Source organism: Lucilia sericata, unplaced genomic scaffold, assembly GCF_015586225.1.
Source record: "Lucilia sericata isolate MDLA Ls3-8-SP2 unplaced genomic scaffold, ASM1558622v1 Contig000378F_arrow, whole genome shotgun sequence".
Lineage (NCBI taxonomy): Eukaryota > Metazoa > Arthropoda > Insecta > Diptera > Calliphoridae > Lucilia > Lucilia sericata.
Window position 1 is genome coordinate 347,549 of NW_023994397.1, and position 18,411 is coordinate 365,959.

The window sequence follows — 18,411 nt, forward strand, 5'->3', positions numbered from 1 at the left end:
AAATATTTCGAATGGGAGCAATTAAATATATTATATTCATAAAATATATTTATATTTTAATATTACATACGTATGCATAGGAGAAAATATGCATTTTGGTTACTAATATATTAGTAATTTTAATCACTGTACACATGTACCAAAAAAAAGGACATAAAATTCCACCACCATCACTTGTACAATACTAAATGAAAAATACCCTACTTTTACTTAAAAACTCTTATATAGCAAGCAAAAATACTAAAACTGTGGAAAAAAGGATGCATAAAAGTTTTCTTTAAGGGCGGGCAGGCAGACTGGTTGACTGGGTTGCAATAAAAGGAAAAAGGAGGTTGCTGAGAAAGACTTACATACATATACATATAAAATAAAAGCTACACATTATGATTTTCATACAATAACAACAGCAATGAAAAGCAAGTAGCAGCAGCAGCAGCAGAACAGCATCATCATCATAAACTTACAATTCATGCAGTGAAAAACTGCTTTTTACTTGTATGTGTATGTGAGTGTGTGTCTGGCAAATTTCCACATATACTGCTTTACATTGATATTTTCCACAGAACAAGTAAAATCTAATGGAAATTGCTGCTGCTGTCGTTGTTATTATTCTTATTATTTTTGTTGTTATTGTTGTTGTGAAATAAAATTGAAGTTGATGACGAACAAAAAAGCATTTGTTGTTCTTGTTTTACTTCTTTTTTTTTTTTTTTTTGTGTGTTAAAGGACAATAAGTATGAGTAGTGAAAGGAGGCAGAAAAAAACCCATAATATTACATCTTTAAATCCCTGCTATATAAGGAATAAATGTATGTGTTTTAATGCATATGTATGTATACTTGAATAATATTTAATGACCAAAATACAGGTTAACAACGATTTATAAGGACTAAATTTGGTCTTAAAGTAAATAAGGAATAAGGAAAATCATATTGGTTTAAAAATTCTCGAATTGAAAGTGTGATCTTTTGGTCAGAAGAGTCTGACTCCGCTTGCCATTAAATCGGAGGTCGAGGGTTCGATTCCCACCCGAGATTCAAACTAATTAACTAAATATGTTTTTTTGTCAGGCAAAATATCTGGTTCATAGCTAGTATAATTATTTAGCAAATAAAGCAGAAATTCAGATTGATCGTGATGTTATTTGATCACAAATTGATCACTCTCAAATATTAAACCTTTTCTAATAATTAAAAAAAAAAAGAAAATCATCCAACTTTCCTCTATATAACTGAGCATCAAACGCTGATCATAATGATCTTCAGAATTAATGATCAACATGAGGCCTTCTATAGAATAAACGATCATTACAACGTTCTCTATGGAGCAGGAGATCATTACGCTGTCTTCTATGGCATAGAGAATCTATAACATGGATTCTTAATAGCATAACTGATCATCATACTGTCCTTAATATAATAGAGGATCATCACGCTGTCCTTTTTAGAATAGAGGATCATTAAGCTGTTCCCTATAAAAAAACAGGAACATTACGCTGACTCCTAAAGAATAGAGACGCTTTCTATATTATAGATCACGTTTGACCCTACAGAACAGATAATTTTCATACTATCATCCTTAAAATAGAGGATCAAGGTCTATGTTTTATAAATAGATGATCACTATGTTTTACAGATTTGAGAACCATCATACTTTGTTATATCTATAGAGCAGAGTATCATCAATCGAAGATCAAACACTGTTCTCTAAAAATAAAGGATTATTACATTATCTTCTATCTGTAGATCCTCCAGCTTCTATAGGGGATCAATAGCTTAGATGATCACTATGCTTTCTTAAAGGCAATAGAGGATCATCGCGCTGTCTTCCTTAGAATAGATCATAACGCTGTTCTCTATAAAAAAAGATCACGTTTTCCTCTATAGAACGGAGAATTCTTATGTTATTCTCTTTAAAATAGAGAGAATTTAGAACCATGACTCTATCTTATATCTATGGAGAAAAGTATCATCAAGCTGTCCTCTATCCAATAGAAGATCATACAGTGTCGTCTACAACTATAGGATCATTTCGTTGTCTTCTGTCTATAGATAATATTGAGATAATACATAATCACATACAATAGAGTTCAAAAGATCAGAGAATCTTCATGATGTCTTTTTAAAATAAAGGATCAAACTCTGTGCTTTCTAAATAGAGGATCATCACGCTCTACATAAATAAATTCCATCATACTATCTTCTATCCATAGAATAGAGGATCATTAAGCTATTCTGTATTCAATGGAAGATCAATAGATCATTACATTATCTTCTATCTATAGATTATTATATTTTAAGAGTTTTTATCTGACACCGAGGGCATCGAAACCTTAATATTTGAAAATAAAGGATCAAACTCTGTGCTTTCTAAATAGAGGATCATCACGCTCTACATAAATAAATTCCATCATACTATCTTCTATCCATAGAATAGAGGATCATTAAGCTATTCTGTATTCAATGAAAGATCAATAGATCATTACATTATCTTCTATCTATAGATTATTATATTTTAAGAGTTTTTATCCGACACCGAGGGCATCGAAACCTTAATATTTGACCGGGAATTAAGAAAATCAAATCTAAGCAAGAATTTATTATATATCCAAGCGACTCTTCATTATTTAGTTTTAATGGTGGAACTTAAACATTTTCAATTATTCAATCAGAGAGTGGAACTTTAATAGGCCTTAACGGTTAAGAACTTGTTGGAATACATTTTACAATCCAGAGAAATCCTGTTAACTGATGTGGAATTGAAATTCTCTCTCTCGCAATGTGAGATCCAAACTAGATGATCTGTTGATATCTGTTGATAACTGACGTGAAACCGAGATACTCAGATCTATACAAAAAATCTGATGAATATGATTTAGCATTCAACAATGCGTTCTTTTCCCTAAATATGTGGGATTAATCGTACATATGATCATCCGATTAATATATAATTGAGGTTTTTATCGTTGTAATAATGTTCACACGATCCGAAATCAGATATTTCTGAATTTCTTGAATTAACAGGTTGATAAATGTCGATTTAGAAATCAATTCATTCGTTTTAATATTAATTCATAAGTTGGTAGGTATTTAAACCTCAAAAGGTGATATGATATTGAACAAGAACAGGGTTTGAATGACGATAACGATTGATCTTTCAATGTGTTCTTTTCCCCAAACGTTAGAGCTACTGATCAGTATGTCATTGAAACCCTGTTAACTGACGAGAAATCGTATCGTTCTTATCGTTATAATTCCCTTAACATCTATTAGTAAAAGGACTGAGTTAAAAGCGGAATGGATGATACACCGACAAAGCATTGAATTTCGAAGTTCTCATCGATTTAATACTGAAACCTTAATATGTGACCTGTGAATGGAGAAAATCAGATCCAAGCAATAAAGCTGTTGTATACGACAGATTCATAATCTAAGGGTGAAAATTCCTAAAAAACTTAATTGATCTTCTAATGATCATCAGTTATCATTTACAAGATATTTAATTAAAGAAAAGAAGAGGATGATATAAAATGATTCCGAATTTCTTTAAATTATACTTCATTTCTCTTACAAATTTCTAATTTTTTTTTTTTAGAAATCTACGAACTAAATTTAAAATTGTTCTGCTAAAGGCATCACTTGTCGCTCTATATACAAAATATTGTGAAAAATTACTATTGTTCAGAACGTATGATGTGTGTACATTTTTCTATTTGTTTCATAAACAATACTTGTCAGTCAATATATACAAAACAATTTATATTTTTATATATATAAGTCTTTCTAAATACATAGTATGTATGTACATATCATCTATATACTATATATGTAATGACTATATACAAAAACATATTATATATAGATGTATATGTAGCACATGTATACTATATATCTTCATATGGATTTAAAATGAAAATGTTATATTAGCAAAGAAAATACAAAATCATTCCATCTCCTAATACCACTACCGAAGCTACTTGCTTGCCTTCTTCCACCACTTAAAGTCATGACTTCCTTTTGCTGCTTGCTGCTTACCTTATCGCAAAAATTGCCCCGAGTGTGAGTAAGATTTTTTCAGAAAGGTGTGATGGTGGTAGGTTGGTTGCTTGGTTGGTTGCATACATTTCTGTGAGCAAAACATTATTTGACAAGCAGCCCTTGATTAGACGAAAGGGTCAGACTGACAGATAAATACTTGGACAGACAGACAAATTTTGGTGGTTAGATTGCAGGACAGGGTAAAAATAAAAAGTTAAAAGTTTAGGCTTTAACCATACAACAACTCGTTAAGTAAACGAGAAAGGTGTTGTAGAGGATTTTAAAATATTTTGTATAATTTAAAATTGAAAATTAAGTAGCAAAAGAGGGTTACTATTTAATTGAAGTATAATGGACGTTTGCAAACATTTAACATTTTATGTAAAAATTTAAATTCAATAAACGTTTATAAATTAGAAAAAAGTTGTTTATGACTCTTCAAACTCTCACCAATCAAAACCGTTATTTTCATGCGTAAATTGAACCTGTTATAGTGAACCAAGTGGCTGCACAAAAGATCCAAAATAGGGTTGTAGTGCTCAGATAACTACCTAATCCAATCTAATCCAAATAAACATAATACGTAATGTTAGGTAGGACCACGTAATCCATATCTAAATTACATCAGACTAATCCCAACAACAGCTCCTTTGCTAAACTTCAGGGGAGTACATGATTCAAATGTTGTATTCAAAACAGGGAAAATGATCCATAACTGCCCTACATAGGACTATTAACGGATCGTGTACTCTAAAAATGTTTTCTGGGGTGTAGTTTTTGCAGGATAATAGTAATAATTCAGGTCCAAACTGTTCCAGCGTTTGATTGTTAAACAGTTTGATGTTAACGTTTAATTTCCCACGATTATCTGGTAGTAAGGAGTAGTAGCAGACCCAATTTTTAACTTTATCCTTAAATTTGGTTGACCTTTCAATTTCCTGCTTATTTTTTTATAAAAATCTTTCCCTTAAATTAGTTTTATTGTTAAACAAAGTTGAAAAAATGTTCAACCCTTATAATAAGATATTGAAGAATTGCTGTTTACCGGCTCAATGGGAAATTTTTAACTATAATTGTTAAAGATTTTGTATGGACTTTACTCAGACATTGAAGCTGTCTCGAAATGAAGTTTAATGTAGTCCCTTTCTCACTTTCAAAGTCTACTATGCAGAGTGTAAAATCTCTAAATATAAATGTTCTTAAGCCCTAAACGTTCAAAATTTAATAGCATTTGGAATAGAGTATTTCATAGTGATATTCCAACCCCATCGGTTAAACGTAAAGGAATCTGATCTTTGTAATATGCAAAATAGGTGTCGATTAATCAGTAAATCAGATTCAAATCCAAACAAGACAATGCAAAGGAATCAAATCCAACAATAAGCCAAGAAATTAATATTTAAACCTAAATAGTTAACGTGGAATTGAGGGAATCAGATCTAAACCAGAAAGCTAATGGATACGATCTAACCGTAATAAATTCTACAATTTCAGTTTGAAACCCTTTGAGGGACTGGCTGTGATACAACATTAGTAATGGGGAGGTCTAGTTTTTGACTAAAAGTAATCAATATACGCTGGATTATTTCCATATACTAGCGATTTCTCATTCGCGGTTTTGAAGACGATTTCCGAAATCGGAAAATGCGGATCCATGTGATATTATTTTGTTAAACACCACCACTCTCCTTTACATAAGAGATATTATTCAGACTCCCAAGAACATAAGCATTATTTCTACTAAAGAATAGTCTTCTACTCAAAAAAAAACGGGAGCCTCCTAGTTGGGGCCTTGAGACTAATCATGTTGAGGCCTAAAACTCATATTTATTCACACACTCCTTCACCTAAAAATACTTTGTTTATTTTGTTTAGTTGTTGTTTACTTTTTCAGTTGTTGTAGCGTTCAAAAGCAGGTTTATTTAATAATAAAAACAACAACAACAAAAAACTCTCATACCTATAGCAATTTTACCCCGGTTTGGCGCATAACTATACATACACAAACAAACATACAAAAAAATGCGTAACCCCGAACATTATGTGGCTCTATTAATGTTGCACAACATGCTTAAAGACACATGACTCTCGCGCTCTGTGTATAGTATGTGGTTCTCTCTCTCTCTCTCTGCCTTTGGTTTTGAATTTTATGTTAAAATTTTCAACATAAATCAGCTGTTGTGACGTAAAGGGGGGAGGTTACCCTTCTTTTCAAACTGTTTGCTGCTTCTTTGTTTGGTAAACAATGTTGTTATTCGTTTTTGTGTGTGAAGTGTGGTGGCAATATACACATGCAGACATTTTATGTATACAGAGAGTCAGAGCATAAACAGTGTTGCTAATTAGAGCTTATTTCGGTAACATAATTAAGGTATTTAGAAATAAAAATGTGTAAAGAATATAGATTTTAAAAGATTTTTTAATTTAAATTAAAGTAAGTTTGAATAAAATTAAGATTTTGTGGAAAAATTTTCCAAAAATTTTTGTTTATTTTTATATTTTATTTAGGCGTTTTTTTTTGCTATAACATAAAATTAGCCTTACTTTTATATGTTTGTTATCAATTTGTTTTTCTTTTATTGTAAACATTTAAGAAGGTGGCGTGTCTGCTTTTCTTCTTTTGGCTCTCACAGCTGACTGTTTAAAGGCCGACCGACAGACAGTTTGTATGTACGTTTATGTCTATTTTTGTGTGTTTTTTGTTTCTGTCAGTTATGTTTACTCGGCAGCTTAGAAAATCTAAAAAAATCAGCAAAATTGTTGTCTGTATTTTACAGCCTTGCTGTTTCCCTTTTATCTCCCTTCCTCTCCTTACTCTTTAACTAACTGACTCTTTGGCTGTTTTATTTAATTTATTTTAAATGACTACTTCCACCTTTAGCTTAAATTCAGCATTAAATATGGGGAATATTTGTGTGTTTTTGCTCTTGTGCCTTCAGATAAAAATCATAAAAAAATACTGAAAATTTCTTTAACAATTTTTCAATATGTTTTTGAGATAAATCATTTATTTGTAAAATTTAAATACAAATTCCATTTTTAAAAATTTTAAATAATTTTTAACTAATTTTTTATTAAAAAGAATAAAAATGAGATTTTTGATTTAAAAATATTTGTTTAAGAACTTAAGCAAATTTTTTATATAAAATTCATAATTTTTTTATTAATTTAAAAAAAGTAGTATTTTTACTACTATTTTTAAATTAGAAAATATGTTAATTTTAAAGTTCTATTAACTTATAGACAAAACTCCATGAAGAATTTATTTTTTAAGCATTTTTCTAAAAAGTAGTATTTCTACTACTATTTTTAAAATAGAAAAAATTAATAGTTTTTGAGTAGATTTTAAATATAAAATATGTTTTAAGTAAATTTTTTAACAAAATTAACCTTAATTATGCTTTAAACTAGATTTTTAAAGTAAAATTAAGTAATTTTTTTCTTATTCTTCTTTTCTAAAATTTGTATAATTTTTAATATTTCTTTAATTTTCTTTCTACAATTTAGTTTTTGTCTTAAATTTGTATCCATATGTTTAATTTTAGTCTTCTACTACATCTTTGTTAAATTTAATCATATTTTTTTTGGCGTTTACAATTTATTATGGCGTGTAACAGACGCCATGTTTTTCTTCTTATCAACCAACAAAAAATCATTTATACAATCTGGTTTTTTGTTTATTAATTCCAAAACTCTAGCACGTACATACTCTTTTTGTTTTTCAACATAATCTCTCGAACTGTAAATGTAAAAACTCTCCTTAAATCTCAGCAGCATAAAAAATAACATCTTGTTTTTGTCTCACACTTACCAGATTTTCTTTCATAACAAAAACTAACAAAATATTCCGAAAAAATTTAAGAGAAATCTCCCATAATTTAAGGAAAATACAATTTTCTTACATATCATATCATTAGGAAACATTTTCTTTATATTAACTTAATATTTTTATTAATTTTTAGAAGAAGTAGTATTTCTACTACTATTTTTAAATGAGGAAATATCTCTCAATTGCAAATTTATTTGACTTGTTGATGAATGCCATGAAAAATTGTTAATTTTATAAATTTTTATAAAAAGTAGTATTTCTACTACTATTTTCAAATTCACTTATTAGTGTATATTTTAAGTATACAATAAGTTCTTTTGTTTTTCCACTTAAAAAATATTAAATTTCAATGTTTTTAAAAAAGTAGAATTTTTACTACTTTTAGAAAAATCCAAAAATATTGTTTATTTTATTAAGAAACATTTTCTTTTATAAAAATTTAATATTTTTATTAAATTTCAATGTTTTTAAAAAAGTAGTATTTTTACTACTTTTTGAAAAATCCAAAAATATTGTTTATTTTATTAGGAAACATTTTCTTTTATAAAAATTTAATATTTTTATTAAGCTTTAGAAAAAATTCTCGTGAAAAATTTTACAAATTTATGAAAGTTTTGTTAAAAAGTAGTATTTCTACTACTATTTAGAAAAATTGAAGTCTAGTCTATAGTCTAGTCTATAGTCTAGTCTATAGTCTAGTCTATAGTCTAGTCTATAGTCTAGTCTATAGTCTAGTCTATAGTCTAGTCTATAGTCTAGTCTATAGTCTAGTCTATAGTCTAGTCTATAGTCTAGTCTATAGTCTAGTCTATAGTCTAGTCTATAGTCCTAGTCTATAGTCTAGTCTATAGTCTAGTCTATAGTCTAGTCTATAGTCTAGTCTATAGTCTAGTCTATAGTCTAGTCTATAGTCCTAGTCTATAGTCTAGTCTATAGTCTAGTCTATAGTCTTCTATAGTCTAGTCTATAGTCTAGTCTATAGTCTAGTCTATAGTCTAAGGTATAGTCTAGTCTATAGTCTAGTCTATAGTCTAGGCTATAGTCTAGTCTATAGTCTAGTCTATAGTCTAGTCTATAGTCTAGTCTATAGTCTAGTCTATAGTACTAGTCTATAGTCTAGTCTATAGTCTAGTCTATAGTCTAGTCTATAGTCTAGTCTAGAGTCAGTCTCTAACCTACAAAAGTACTATTTTGTTATAAGTTAGTACTAGTTTAAAATTCAATTTTCCATGCCTGATGAGAAATGTAAACTGCAACAATGTGGCCAACATAAAAAAAAACATATTTCCCAAAAAAAAAAACATAATTTCATTGCGCTCTCTCTATTATGTTAATTGAAGAGAAATAAAAGTACAACATAAACTGCTCTGTACTTGCGAAACAGCTGACGTCTACGCAACAGCTCAGTTTAGCCAATAACGTCAGCAGCACGACCTTCTTTTTTTTTGTTTTTAAGTTGAAATTCTAATTTTTTTCACCACAGCACATCACAGGAGTCTGACAGACTGACAACATCACTGTGTTGTCTGTCAGTATGTTGTTGTTTTCTTTAATTTTTGTTGTAAGCAAGTTTGATCTAGTTTACAACAAAACCATGTAAAACTAAAATGCCGACATGTTTTGTTGTTTCGGTTTTGTTTTAGTGGGTGTGTGGGTTGTTTAAAGGGGGATAGAGAGAGTGTGTGTTTTTTAAAAAAGGGGGAAGAGTGCCGGAGAGAAATTTTGTTAAAACCGCATTTAGGAGTTTTGTTTTGTATTTCTATGTATGTATGTATATTTATGTTTGTATATGCGTATGTTTATAATAAATGTGCGTTTATTTACTCGCATACTTTTTTTTACATTATTATAGTTTTTGTTTTTATTACACTTTTTCTCCACATTTCTGCCTTTTCCATTTTTCTCTTCATTAGTTTCACATTGTTATTGTTAAGTTTTATAATTCATATGTACATGTGTGTATGTTTGTAGTTGCTGTTGCTGTTATTACTGGAACCAAGCCCCATTTTCTTTTGTTCAATACATAATAATGATGTTGTTATTATTGTTGCTGTTTTTGTGCGTTGGAAAGTTTGTTATGCCAAAGATTATGCCATCATTGTGCAAAAGTTGTTGTTTTCTTTTTTCTAGGCTTCGAATGTAGTTTTTCGCTCTCACATCCATATGTAAAACTTACAACAATATATTAATGCTGTTTGTGGTGACGCTTTTTTGTAATACTAGCATCCCCCCAACATAATCATTATTAACATCAGATGAGTTGACAATAATTTGCCAGCAGCTGGGATTTCTTCAAAATTTATAAATAGGGAAATACCTAGAATATTTTTGTTAAATATTTATTAAAAAAAATAATAAATTTTCTATAGAAACTTTTTACACAAACTCAACATTATCAATAGAAAATTTAGTCACAATTTGATGAAATTTTTTAGGCACAAACTGATGGTCACTATTGATGACAATATGGACAACTTTTCTAAAGGAAATTTTTCACAATCTGAACAACTTTTCTATAGAAAATTCTTCGCAATCTATCTGAACAACTTTTCTACAGAAAAGTGTTCACAATCTGAACAACTTTTCTATAAAAATTTATTCACAATCTGAACAACTTTTCAATAGAAAATTGTTCACAATCTGAACAACTTTTTTATAGAAAATTGTTCACAATCTGAACAACTTTTCTAAAGAAAATTGTTCGCAATCTATCTGAACAAATTTTTTATGGAAAATTGTTCACAATCTGAACAACTTTTCAATAGAAAATTGTTCATAATCGAAACAACTTTTCTATTGAAAATTGTCCACAATCTAAACAACTTTTTTATAAAAATTGTTCACAATCTGAACAACTTTTCTATAGAAAATTGTACACAATCTATCTGAAGTTAGTTAGTTAGTTAGTTAGTGAGGTAGTAGTTAGTTAGTTATTTAGTTAGTTATTTAGTTAGTTATTTAGTTAGTTAGTTAGTTAGTTAGTAGTTAGTTAGTTAGTAGTTAGTTAGTTAGTTAGTTAGTTAGTTAGTTAGTAGTAGTTAGTTAGTTAGTTAGTTAGTTAGTTAGTTAGTTAGTTAGTTAGTTAGTAGTTAGTTAGTTAGTTAGTTAGTTAGTAGTTAGTTAGTTAGTAGTTAGTTAGTTAGTTAGTTAGTTAGTTAGTTAGTTAGTTAGTTAGTAGTTAGTTAGTTAGTTAGTTAGTTAGTTAGTTAGTTAGTTAGTTAGTTAGTTAGTAGTTAGTTAGTTAGTTAGTTAGTTAGTTAGTTAGTTAGTTAGTTAGTTAGTTAGTTAGTTTAGTTAGTTAGTAGTTAGTAGTTAGTTAGTTAGTTAGTTAGTTAGTTAGTTAGTTAGTTAGTTAGTTAGTTAGTTAGTTAGTTAGTTTGTTAGTTAGTTAGTTAGTTAGTTAGTTAGTTAGTAGTTAGTTAGTTAGTTAGTTAGTTAGTAGTTAGTTAGTTAGTTAGTTAGTTAGTTAGTAGTAGTTAGTTAGTTAGTTAGTTAGTTAGTTAGTAGTTAGTTAGTTAGTTTAGTTAGTTAGTTAGTTAGTTAGTTAGTTAGTAGTTAGTTAGTTAGTTAGTTAGTAGTTAGTTAGTTAGTTAGTTAGTTAGTTAGTTAGTTAGTTGGTTAGTTAGTTAGTTAGTTAGTTAGTTAGTTAGTAGTTAGTTAGTTAGTTAGTTAGTTAGTTAGTTAGTTAGTTAGTTAGTTAGTTAGTTAGTTAGTTAGTAAAATAATAATTTAATAAAGCTACCTAATGTTGTTAAAATACTTTTTCAAACTTAGCAACCAAATGTTTTGGCCACCTTAGACATAGAGCATACACACTACACATCAATATCAATTATCCACCAACATTAGCAGCCATATAGTATTACAATAATTGACAACAGATATTAGGGTTTCTTAAGTACTACGTATTTACAAACATATTTAAATTATAACAATTGTTATGCCTCTCTGACATTTGTATTTTTCTAGGCAACCAACAACCCAATATTAAGTTTGTTGTCAACAATATCCAGCCAGTTGTCAGTTGAAAATAAAATTGTGTATAAACAAATCTACTCTAGACATTTCATTCACCTTGGTTGGCAAGTAAAAATGTACATACGTAACATACGTACCCATTGTACCATTTGATCGGGTTACATTATAACAAGTAGACACCACACACACATTACCATTAAACTTGGTTATAAACAATTAATCTGGTTTTGTTGTGGCATCACCCAAAAAAACTAAAGTAAAAGTATGTATTTGTTGTTACAAAAACAAAATATATATTTCTCCTTGGAGTCCTTGTTTTTTTTTTCAACTTTTAGTTGGTGTAACTTAAAAACACCAACAAACAATTAGGTGCCATAGCAAAAATGCACAACAACAATAGCTACGTAACACGAAATGCAACAGCCATGGCAAAACAAAAACAAACACTGACGAAAAAAACCAAGTTAACAATAATATAGACAGACACAAGTACTTACTCGTACTCAGAGTTTATTTGTTTTCTCATATGTAACGGTATTTTTGGTAACATTACAATAACGCTACAACAACATAACCAAACTTTCAATATTCATTTTTTTAGTTTGTTTATTGTTTATAAATTTATTGCTATTGTTGTTGTTTCTCCTAGTTTTTTTTGTTTTGTTACCAAATTACCTTAACACAGGTTGCCATATTGCAGCCATAACATTTTATACTTTAAAAAGCACACCACCATTAACAAAAAAAGGAAATCTTGATATTTTCATTATTATTACATATCTTTGAAATTAAATTGTAGTTTTTTTTTTATTTTCTTATCCCCTCTCGCATACACTGAGTTGCCATTGTTACCATTTGTAATGTTTTGAAAAAACTGTTTTTTAAGCGTAAACAAATAATTTTTGAACAAAAAATTGAATAGTATTTCAATATTTCGTTTGGTTTTTTTGAACGAAAAAGTTGCTAAGCAAAAGGAAATAATGTCAAAGGTTAAAGATTGTATCAAGGAATTTGTAAAAATCCCAGGGCCAATTAAACCCTTATATTAGAAGTTCTATACTAAAGATTATCATAAAAAAATTCTCAGAAATTAAAAATATTGCTAACAATCGAAACTATTTTTCTTTAAACTATGTATAGAAAATTTGCTTCAATTAAGAGCAAATTTTTATAGAAAATTTGTCCCTATTGTAAGCATGTTTTCTATAGAAATTTTGTCCCTATTGCAAGCAAGTTTTCTATAGAAAATTTGTCCCTATTGCAAGCAAGTTTTCTATAGAAAGTTGTCCCAATTGTGAGCAAATTTTCTATAGAAAAGTTGTTCAATTGAGAGCAAATTTTCTATAGAAAAGTTATCCCAATTGAGAGAAAATTTTCTATAGAAAAGTTATCCCAATTGAGAGCAAATTTTCTATAGAAACGTTTTCCCAATTGTGAGAAAATTTTCTATAGAAAAGTTGTCCCAATTTAGAGCTACATTTTCTATAGAAAAGTTATCCCAATTGTGAGCAAATTTTCTATAGAAGATCAGTCCATATTGTGAGCAAGTTTTCTATAGAAAATTTGTTCCAATTGAAAGCAAGTTACCTGTAGAAAATTTGTCCCAATTGTGGGAAAGTTTTCCATAGAAAATTTGTCTCAATTGAAAGCAAGTTTTCTATAGAAAATTTGTCTCAATTGTGAGTACCAATTGAGAGCAAATTTTCTATAGAAAAGTTGTCCCAATTGAGACCAAATTTTCTATAGAAAAGTTGTCCCAATTGAGAGCAAATTTTCTATAGAAAAGTTGTCCCAATTGAGAGCAAATTTTTTATAAAAAAGTTGTCCCAATTGAGACCAAATTTTCTATAGAAAAGTTGTCCCAATTGAGTGCAAATTTTCTATAAAAAAGTTGTCCCAATTGTGATCAAATTTTCTATAGGAAAGTTGTCACAATTGTGAGCAAGTTTTCTATAGAATATCAGTCCATAACTTGAGCAAATTTTCTATAGAAGATCAGTTCATATTGTGATCATGTTTTCTATACAAAATTTGTCCCAATTGTGAACAAGTTTACTATAGATAATTTGTCGCAAGTGTGAGCAAGTTTTCTATAGAAAATTTGTCCCAATTGTGACCAAGTATTCTATACAAAATTCTCTCAATTGTGAGCAAGTTTTCTATAAAAAGTTTCTACCAACTTTGAGCAAGTTTTCTATAGAAAATTTGTCCCAAGTGTGAGCAAGTTTTCTATAGAAAATTTGTCCCAAGTGTGAGCAAGTTTTCTATAGAAAATTTGTCCCAATTGTGACCAAATATTCTATTGAAAATTTTTTCCAATTATGAGCAAGTTTTCTATAGAAAAGTTGTCCCAATTTGGAGCATATTTTCTATAGAAAATTTGTCCCAATTGTGAGCAAGTTTTCTATAGAAAAGTTGTCTCAATTGTGTGCATATTTTCTATAGAAAATTGTCCCAATTGGAGCATATTTTCTAAAGAAAAGCTGTCCTGACTGTGAGCAAGTTTTCGATACAAAAGTTATTCCAATATTGAGCACAATTTTTTTACTTAAATTGAAAAATTGAAAGTGTTTTCTTAATATTATTTAAATACGACAGTTTTCCGTTCAATGACTTTCATTTAAAATTTAATCACATTTACTGATATGACGAATACTATATTCTTTTATATAAATTTTGAACTTTAAAGTGATACATTAATTACTTTATTTTAATATATAAATTTAAAGGGTTTTTTTCGATGACTTTAAATTCAAAATAATTTTAAAATCAGGCTTTTAAAGAAAATAATAAATTAAATCCTTGGGGGGAATTACAATAATTTTTATATTAAAAATTGATTTCCTTTAAGCATACACTGAAAGAAACTAAATTTTTGAGTTTGCTAAAATAAACAACATTTTACCTGCTACAATTTATAAATTTAATTGATTCAATTAAATGTTAAGTTTTCTAAGTTTTTCAGTGTTAGAAGAAGTTAAGCTGGTATTAGAAACAAACTACCGGATTTTCAATTTAATCTCTAAAATATGCGGATATTGAAGACAAGGCGGATGTCAAAATGAAACTCTTGTTAATCTAGTATATAAGATATTAGTTCAAATCTCTTCATGAGACAGAAACTCACTTCTGAAAACTTGTTAACAAATCAATTTAACAAAAAAAGTTTAAAAAAATTTGTTTACATCTTAAAGTCAAATGTCGCTGTTGACACATGTGCTGATTTGTTTATTAACTTTTTGTTTAAATGTTGTTTTTGTTTCTCTTAATATTTATTATTATTATTGCAGGTGTTAATTTATAAATTGTTGTTGAACTTAATTCATAACTAAATAAATGTTTTATTTAATTTTTTTTTTAATTTTCTTCCAAAAACTGGCTTAAATAGCAAAAGTTTTGTTTTATTGTTTTCTTTATTAAGAATATATATGATGATTAAACTTTTTTTGTTGTTAATTTATTTTCCTTTAAAAGAGGTGATTGTCTGTTTAACATAAAATACAATACAATTTTTAAACAGTTTATTTCCCCCTTCGCCAGTCAAGAAAAAAGAAGAGCTTTATCAGCATAAAATTAACATTTATTTGTTTTAAAATTTTCGTGAATTTTTTTTCGTTAATGATGGCTGTACAACAAAAACAACAATAATATTTAAAATAATTTGTATTTTAAACCAAAAATCGTGCAAAAAATGTCATTACCTTGCAAGATTTTTTTTAAAATTTTTTTACAGAAAACTTGTTCAGATTGTCAACAACTTCGCTATAGAAAATATGTTCAGATTATGGACAACTTCGCTAAAGAAAACATGTTCAGATTGTGGACAACTTCGCTATAGAAAACACTTTCAGATTATGAACAAATTTTCTATAGAATACATGTTCTTATTGTAAATAACTATGAACAACTTTTCTATAGAAAACTTGTTCAGATGCTGAGCAATTTTCCCATACAAAACTTGTGCAGAATGTAAATAACTTTTCAATAGAAAACTTGTTCAGATTGTGAACAACTTTTCTATAGAATACACTTTTAGAATATTTTATAGAAAACTAGTTCAGATTCTGAACAACTTTTCTATAGAAAACTTGTTCAGATTGTAAACAACTTTTCTATAGAAAACTTGTTCAGATTGTGACAAAGTTTCCTATGGAAAACTTGTTCAGACTTTGAACAACTTTTCTATAGAAAACTTGTTCAGATTATGAACAACTTTTCTATAGAAAACTTGTTCAGATTATGAACAACTTTTCTATAGAAAACTTGTTCAGATTATGAACAACTTTTCTATAGAAAACTTGTTCAGATTATGAACAACTTTTCTATAGAAAACTTGTTCAGATTATGAACAACTTTTCTATAGAAAACTTGTTCAGATTGTAAACAACTTTTCTATAGAAAACTTGCTAAGATTGTTAGATTGTTCAGCTTGTAAACAACTTTTCTATAAAAAATTTGTTCAAATTGTGAACAACTTTTCTATAGAAAACTGGTTCAGATTGTGAACAACTTTTCTATAGAAAACTGGTTCAGATTGTGAACAACTTTTCTATAGAAAACTGGTTCAGATTGTAAACAACTTTTCTATGGAAAACTGGTTCAGATTGTAAACAACTTTTCTATAGAAAACTTGTTCAGATTGTGAACAACTTTTTTATAGAAAACTTGTTTAGATTGTGAACAACTTTTCTATAGAAAACTTGTTCATATTATGTACAACATTTCTATAGAAAACTTGTTCAGATTGGCAACAACATTTCTATAAAAACTTGTTCAGATTGTCAACAACTTTCTAAACGTGTTTAGATTTTGAACAACTTTTCTATATAAAAATTGATCAGATTGTGAACTTTTCTATATAAGTAGTTTAGATTGTGAATAACTTCTCTATAGAAAACTTGTTAGATTATGAACAACTTTTATATAGAAAACTTGTTCAGATTGTCAACAACTTTTCTATATAAAAATTTATCATATTGTGAACAACTTTTCTATATAAAAGTTGTTCAGATTGTGAATAACTTTTCTATATAAAAGTTGTTCGGATTATTAAAAACTTTTCTATAGAAAACTTGTTCAGATTATGAACAACTTTTCTATAGAAAAACTTATTCATATTATAAACAAATTTTCTATATAAAACTTGTTCAGATTGTTGTCTATGTTATATAGAAAGGTTGTTTATATTATGATCAACATTCAGAATGCGATTTAGAGATCATATTTAAATCAATATTTCTATAGAAAGTTCATCAGATTGTCATCCATTTGTGTATAGAAAAGTTGTACACAATAATTTTAAATTTACTGCAATACCATAATACAAATTAGACTTATAAAATTTAAAAAATGTCCCAAAAAAACAATGACCGACCCTCAAATTTTAAATCGTTTATTTCAAAATTTGTCAAAAAAAAAAAAAAAAAAATATATATATATATAAACTTTTTGGAAAAATACCGAACCCTCGCTTCAGTTGATTAAGTGTTTCTTTTACTTCGAAACTGAAACACAGAATTTGAATTTATTTTATTTGAAATACAAGTACTTGGAGCATTATTTGCAATTGTATTTTATTTGTTTTATATATTTTATACATAAAATATAAATGAAGTTTAAACAGAAGAAGAAGAAGAAAAAAAATTGTCATTAAACATTCAACTGACACTGCTGTCATTGTTATTACTCGGTAAATGTTGTTTTTGTTATAAATTAAAAATTTTTCTTTGTTGTCTCTGCATATTTTTTAAATATTCCAAACACATTTCTTTATTTATAATTAATTTTATTTAAAAAAATGAAATTAAAAATAAATTTTATATGTTACACTTAAGAAACTATTAGTAGTTAAAATAAGTAGTAGGTAGTATTTCGAATAGTTTTTTTTTTTTCAATTTTTGTTGCTAATACAAACAATGGTAATTGTTGCTTTGTTTTGGTTTTCTTGAAAGGGCTTTGTTATGGAATTGTTGTGCTTTTTTTCTCTAACAAACTTAACTACCAAATAAGTACTAAGTAGTTTAGTTACTATGTCAGACTTCTTTTTACAAATTTTTATATATTTTATTAATTTTTGTTTATATTTTCTTCGATTTTTTTGCAGAGAACTTCAAGATGGTTTATTAAAAGAAAATAATTTAATGGATGGTTCAAAAATTATTTTAATACCAAATGTTGAAACTGGTTTACTGGTAAGTTTTATCAAAAATTTTCGTAATAATTCAACTATAAAATTTAATTTCATTTGAGGGTAGTATTAACATATAGGAAGGAAGAATATATTATCCGACTTTAAGACAAACCTATAGTATAGATCAGTCTATATTCATTACTAATGAACAGTCTATAGTTATTACTATATTACTATATAGATCAGTTTCTAGTCAAGACTATAGATCAGTCTATAGTCAAGACTATAGATCAGTCTAGAGTATAGACTATAGATCAATCTATAGTTAAGACTATAGATCAGTCTGTAGTCAATAGTATAGATCATTCTTACGTCAAGACTGTATTTCAGTCTACAGGTAAGGCTATAGATCTCTCTATAGTCAATGTTATACATAA

General features: G+C 27.9%; 1 protein-coding gene across 1 annotated transcript in view; it reads left to right on the forward strand.

The window, feature by feature from the left end:
- Positions 1 to 18,207, forward strand: part of LOC119604287 (putative uncharacterized protein DDB_G0277255) — a 73,420-nt gene extending 55,213 nt beyond the window's left edge. Inside the window, exon 3 of the mRNA XM_037956821.1 lies at positions 17,948 to 18,207. Within this exon, the coding sequence (XP_037812749.1) occupies positions 17,948 to 18,092 (145 nt within the window). The 3' untranslated portion in view covers positions 18,093 to 18,207. The remainder of the gene's footprint in view (positions 1 to 17,947) is intronic.
- Positions 18,208 to 18,411: the final 204 nt, after the last annotated feature.